Here is a 6,558-nt window from a genome sequence, read left to right on the forward strand (position 1 = left end):
TTGATGATTAGACATTTTAAGGGTTAAAGATGTATTGGTCATGAATGAAACAGTAAAGTGATATTAAATGTTAAATTATATTTTTTGTTTATAAAAGTTCATGTTGTACAGAGATTTGCAAACAAGCCTCTAGTAAGACAAAGACACAGTATTTTTTCTTTAGCTGTTTTAATATACATTTCTATATGTCTTTTATTGCTTTGCAAATTGAATAACCATTAAAATGAACCTGAACATTTTTTTTTCTTTTTTGTCAGTATAAATGAGCTCCATGCAAAATTAGGGTTCACTGGACCATGTAATTAACTTCATGGAAATGCTGGTCTAATGGCGGCTGTTGTTCCAGGTTCACAGCTGGAGTCAGAGCAGTAAAACAGTCATAAACACTGTCGTCACTGCCTGAGTAATGGATGATAAGTACAAAACAGGACTGAGGGCACATCTTATGTTGTGTTAGCACATCCAACAAGAGGTACCTCAGCCAACAGATTATGGATTATTATCCATGTAGTGTCCTGTGGAAGTTTTTTTTTTTTCACAAAGCTGATTTGCATTATATACCTGGTGTGGTATCCTTTGCAGTATCTTTTACGGCAGAGACAATGGGTAACAGTATTTGAAGTAAGGAAGATGGTGGTCATATGCCTGAATTGACAGCTTGACTCAGCAGTGATGGCCTGTATGTTTAAAGTTACGGTTCAGAAGCATTCACGTGTTAGCAATATTTAATCCTTTGGCCGTGTTAGGTGACTGTGGTCGCCCTACCAATTATTCTTTGTGGCAAGTCAGGCAACCACAGTCCACAGCCGAAAAAAACACATTTCCATCTACACGTCCGTTGTTTTTCTCTAAATACAGTAGGTTTTGATTTCTTTTATGTGCCAACAAACAGTATAGATGTGTCTAGTGTATATATACAAGTGAAAAACCTTGTTTGAAGTAAATATCTTGTCATTATAGCAAAATTAGAGAATAGCACAAATTAATTATTTTTTCATTTTTTTCTCAGAAAATTACAATGTTCTTGTACAGATATGGTTAGTTTTGATTTCTCTGTATGTGCCAGCAGACAGTGTACTGTACATGTGTCAAGTGTAGATATACAAGTGTAAACCTTGCTTGTCATAAATAATTCCCTCATTATTGCAAAATCACACAATTGCAAAAATTAATTTTCGCATTTTTTTCTTATAGCCTTAAAGTTTTTTCGTAGAGAAATGTGCATTTTTTACCATTATCACACTAAAAAAATTAGAATTTCACAGTCATTTCCCATTGGAAAAATAACAATATAATCAGCACAATTTTTTAGGCAGTTAGGCCGCAACCAGGGGAATGACCGAGAAATGATAGGTCGTGGCCAAAGGGTTGAAGGAATAATAGTCTGTGTTGAAATTTTATCCATTTTTTATGTGTTGAAATTTTATCCATTTTATATATGTACTATTATTATCCAGTAATAGTGATGAATTTTTGACACTGTTCATTGTAATGGGAGCATCTGATGACTGAGCATGGGTACAATGAGGGTAAGTCATCCTGTTGGTGGTAGACAGTAAGATTAACACCAAGGTAGAGTAACTGAAGTATAGTGGAAGTTGAGAGAGGTGGAAGGAATGATATAATGGAGGTGGTAAAGGAAGAACCAAATGTAAAGTTAGAATATGAGGTGAGTTACAAAATATTGGAGGTGGTAAAGGAAGAACCAGATGTAGAGTCAGAGTGTGAGGTTTGTGACAAAATAATGGAGGTGGTAAAGGAAGAACCAGATGTTGAGTCAGAGTGTGAGGTGGGTGACAAAATATTGGAGGTGGTAAAGGAAGAACCAGATGTAGAGTCAGAGTGTGAGGTGGGTGAGAAAATATTGGAGGTGGTAAAGGAAGAACCAGATGTAGAGTCAGAGTGTGAGGTGGGTGACAAAATATTGGAGGTGGTAAAGGAAGAACAGTCAGAGTGTGAGGTGGGTGACAAAATATTGGAGGTGGTAAAGGAAGAACAGTCAGAGTGTGAGGTGGGTGACAAAATATTCCTCAGTGACAATGAGACTGTCCTGGACACAGTGTCCTTAGCTGAAGTTGAGCAGTTCAGATGTTTAGAGTGTGGTAAAGCATTTCCTTTTAAGAACAGTCTTACCCAACATGCAGTTATTCATTCAGGAGTGAAGAATTTCAAGTGTGATGCATGTGGTAAACTGTTTTCTCAGAAGCGTGGTCTCACTCAGCACCTATTAATTCATTCAGGAACGAAGAACTTCAAGTGTGATGAATGTGATAAACGATTTACACAGAAGAATAGCCCCACCAGACACCTATTAATTCATTCAGGAGTGAAGAATTTCAAGTGTGATGAATGTGGTAAACAATTTAGAGAGGAGCGTGATCTCACTCAACACCTATTAATTCATTCAGGAGTGAAGAATTTCAAGTGTGATGAATGTGGTAAACAATTTACACAGAAAGGTAGTCTCATCACACACCTATTAATTCATTCAGGAGTGAAGAATTTCATGTGTGATGAATGTGGTAAACAATTTACACAGAAGTGTAATCTCACTAAACACCTTTTAATTCATTCAGGAGTGAAGAATCTCAAGTGTGATGAATGTGGTAAACAATTTACAGAGAAAGGTACTCTCAACAAACACCTGTTAATTCATTCAGGAGTGAAGAATTTCAAGTGTGATGAATGTGGTAAACAATTTACACAGAAGTGTCATCTCACCAAACACCTATTAATTCATTCAGGGGTGAAGAATTTCAAGTGTGATGAATGTGGTAAACAATTTACACAGAAGTGTCATCTCACCAAACACCTATTAATTCATTCAGGGGTGAAGAATTTCATGTGTGATGAATGTGGTAAACAATTTAGAGAGGAGTGTGATCTCACTCAACACCTATTATTTCATTCAGGAGTAAAGAATTTCAAGTGTGATGAATGTGGTAAACAATTTGCACAGAAGTGTCATCTCACCAAACACCTATTAATTCATTCAGGAGTAAAGAATTTCAAGTGTGATGAATGTGGTAAACAATTTGCACAGAAGTGTCATCTCACCAAACACCTATTAATTCATTCAGGAGAGAAGAATTTCAAGTGTGATGAATGTGGTAAACTATTTGCACATAAGCGTAATATCACTCAACACCTATTAATTCATTCAGGAGTGAAGAATTTCAAGTGTGATGAATGTGGTAAACAATTTACACAGAAAGGTAGTCTCATCAGACACCTATTAATTCATTCATGAGTGAAGAATTTCATGTGTGATGAATGTGGTAAACAATTTAGAGAGGAGCGTGATCTCACTCAACACCTATTATTTCATTCAGGAGTGAAGAATTTCAAGTGTGATGAATGTGGTAAACAATTTACACAGAAAGGTACTCTCAACAAACACCTGTTAATTCATTCAGGAGTGAAGAATTTCAAGTGTGATGAATGTGGTAAACAATTTACAGAGAAGCGTAATCTTACTCAACACCTTTTAATTCATTCAGGAGTGAAGAATTTCAAGTGTGATGAGTGTGGTAAACAGTTTTGTCAGAGAAGCAGTCTCATCAGACACCTATTACGTCATTGTGTAGGGAAGAGTTTCTAGTGTTCTTAATGTGGTAAACGGTTGACTCAATTGATGTCATCTGACACTGTTTAATTCATTAAGGAGTGAAGAAAAACAAGTTTGATGAATTGGGTAAATAGTTTTAAGTTCTCTCCGGTATCATTTCAGGAGTGAGAAAATTTGAATTTGTGGTGACTGGAAAACTGTTCAGAAAAAATTCTTAACCCGAGGCGTCCCGTCGATGTATGGGTACGTCACAACATTTTGTAACAGCCAGTCCCGTCGACGTACTGGTACGTCGCACAATAGACGTGTTGCCGGTTCTGGGTAAACATGGCCAGTGCACTCTGCCATGTACTTAAAAACTTACGGTATATGTATCTTTTAATTTAATTTATCATTTGCACTGAACAAGACGTGATAACTTTAATTCATTGCGACTGGAGGGAAGGAGCCGCCATGTTGGCGATGACGTCAGCATTCACACTGCAGACGACGCTGCAATCCATCACACAATACTTTACCAGTAAGATATGATAGTTGTACCTGCATGGCCACCATAGATCCGAACTATCCCCTTCAGGTATGTTGTGAAGGCATACTTTTCATGGTGTAAATGGATGGTACCTGTTAGGTAAGTAAATTGTGGTGAAATCGACCAGATGTAGCTTACAGCTACACCATACCCGAGCGGTGCTCGTGCCTCATGAGGTGGAAAGTGTTAAATGTATGCCGTACAGAATCAGTTGTATAAGTTTATAATAGTATTATGCTCATATTTAATATTTGATAACTTCATTATTAGTTTTCTGAAAAAAACAAGTTTCAGTGACCCTGAACTACAGTACAATACTTCAGGGGAGTGTGATGAAATACCGAATCGGCGGTCATTTACTGAATCAACACTGAATTAATTGGCACGTTTTAATTGGTGTTATAGATTTTATTACCATAGAGGTTCATACTTACCTAATTATCCGAAATCTAGTCAAATTTTTGTATTTAATTTTACCTTTTAAAAAATCCGGATTCACAGCGAACACGCGCTAAAAGTAGCGGAAGTGTTTCTCTTTTAGCTCAACAGCTTTCCTTGGCAGACTTCTTCATTCATTCATTCATTGCCAGACGCCATGTATCCCAAACGGGGTGGCCAAGGGCTTAGAGTTAATTGTTTTACAGGGAGGGGCACTAATCCTCCACCAACCCCACTTGACAAGTAGGGAGAGACAGACTTCTATCTATCTATCTATCTATCTATTGCCAGACGCCTCAATCCCGTTTGGGGTGGCCACAAACAAATCGCCTCCAAGTCGCCCTGTCCCCCGCCATTTCACTGCCCTGCTCCCAACTCACACCCCCCTCTCTCATATACCTCTCCACCCCATCCCTCCATCTCATCCTCGGTCTCCCCCTGCCTCTTCCCCCCTCCACCTCACTCACATACACTCTCTTCGTCAGTCTTTCACCCTCCATCCTCTCCACATGGCCAAACCACCTCAGTGTGTTCCTCACAACGCTTTCTATCACATCCACATCCACAGACTTCTGCTTTGTATAAATATTAATTTAACATACAAGTGCATTTATTTGCACTTTAAATCAGTATCTGTGCAAAATATAAGTCTGTCAAGGCATGTTGGTGATCTAAAGTAGAAATACCCGCTAACCTTAGAACGTTTTCGCTCTGACTCATCATATTCTATTAATAGTTAAATTAAGCATAGTTTTTTTTACTGAATTTCAGATAATTAGGTATGCATGAACTTATATGGTGAAGAATATAATATTTTCACAACAGTAAAGACTGCATTCCAGCACTGGGAACTTCCAACGAGCATCCAGCCACCACTGTTTTCGTTTATTGTTATTGGCTAGTATACAGAGGAATAATTTCCCTATTGTGCTTTTGTCAGTGCACTTATACATTGGAACGAAACATTAGCAATTATTCCTCTGTCACTGGACATTCTTAGAGGTCAGAAATAAACACAGTGTATGCTGGCTAAACGTAAACAAAGCAGACTATGCTGCCTCAGTGTGAGTAGTGACGTCACGGCCAATCACAGGCCGTTTCAGAGTCACGTGATTTTTTGGCTACTTTATCTATTATTTTTTCATGTTTCTGCACATTTCTTTTGGAAATAATAGTTGACATAGTTATTTTCTGTGTATCTTTTACCCATAGAAGTATCTAACTTCAAAAAAATTTTGACCGGAAACTCGTCTATTGCAAGGTTCATAATTTGCACAATTTTCAAATCTCACGCTTGATTTTGGGTACGCAGGGTCGGGAGACCTTCCCTTACCTGCCACCGGGCGGGGACACTCGGCTACCCCGCGAGACCCGCGCTCAACCTCAGCTCGGTCACTCACCTGTTAGCAGTGACCCAGGTCAGACATGGCGCACAGAGGTCTCTCAGAGGAGCAAATTCAAGTAGCCCTGGACGCCTTCACAGGCAACAGTGATTTGCCCCTCGATGATGAGATGGCAGACAAGGATTATGTACAACCAGAGGAAGAGGCAAGTAGCAGCAGTGATGAGGAGGTCCTGTCCCCGAGGAAGCAGCGCTACGTCACTTATCGTGCCATGAGAGTGGGCCAGCCTGCAACAAAAAATCATGCAATCACCTCTCTGCAGCCCCTACGTGATGTGGAGGCCGAAACCGAGGACGAGGACAGAGCCGTGGGACGTGCTGCCACGTGATACGGCCACGAGATCATCACTCATCGCGGCCCCAAGCGCACAGCACACTGTTCTATGAGGTATGGGCCTAGTGTTTTATACGGGGAGGGCAGAAGTGGCGTGGAGGGAGCGGGGAGTGAAATTGAAAGTGTAGGGGCGGTCACTGAAAGTGAGAGTGGCGGGAGTGAGTCATCACTCTCATGTGGTGGTGCGAGGCAGTGGGGCAGTGAGAGTGCGTGGTGAATCACGTGGTGTGGTGATGGAGCGGGGAGATGAGATGGAGCCACTCCCCGGCACGTCTTATGCTCCCCAG

The 6,558-nt window shown here is 40.0% G+C and overlaps 1 protein-coding gene across 1 annotated transcript; it reads left to right on the top strand.

The window, feature by feature from the left end:
- The first annotated feature begins 1,504 nt into the window (after positions 1-1,504).
- LOC145410772 (uncharacterized) lies at positions 1,505-6,266 on the top strand. The gene is made up of 3 exons (XM_080280874.1): positions 1,505-1,529; positions 2,577-3,194; positions 6,019-6,266. Exons 1-3 carry the CDS (start codon positions 1,505-1,507, stop codon positions 6,264-6,266), a joined length of 891 nt encoding a protein of 296 aa, XP_080137000.1.
- The last annotated feature ends 292 nt before the right edge of the window (positions 6,267-6,558 follow it).

Source organism: Coenobita brevimanus, chromosome 86 (genome assembly GCF_032717465.1).
Source record: "Coenobita brevimanus isolate Jiangsu-jjx chromosome 86, ASM3271746v2, whole genome shotgun sequence".
NCBI classification, from domain to species: Eukaryota; Metazoa; Arthropoda; class Malacostraca; order Decapoda; family Coenobitidae; genus Coenobita; species Coenobita brevimanus.

Bases quoted from the DNA above. Each gene is read 5' to 3' on its own strand.
- LOC145410772 (XM_080280874.1), top strand. From the start codon at position 1,505: ATGACTGAGCATGGGTACAATGAGG. The intron at 1,530-2,576 runs GTAAGTCATCCT...TAATTCATTCAG, and splicing joins TGAGCATGGGTACAATGAGG to GAGTGAAGAATCTCAAGTGT. The intron at 3,195-6,018 runs GTAAACAATTTA...ACGCCTTCACAG, and splicing joins TTTCAAGTGTGATGAATGTG to GCAACAGTGATTTGCCCCTC.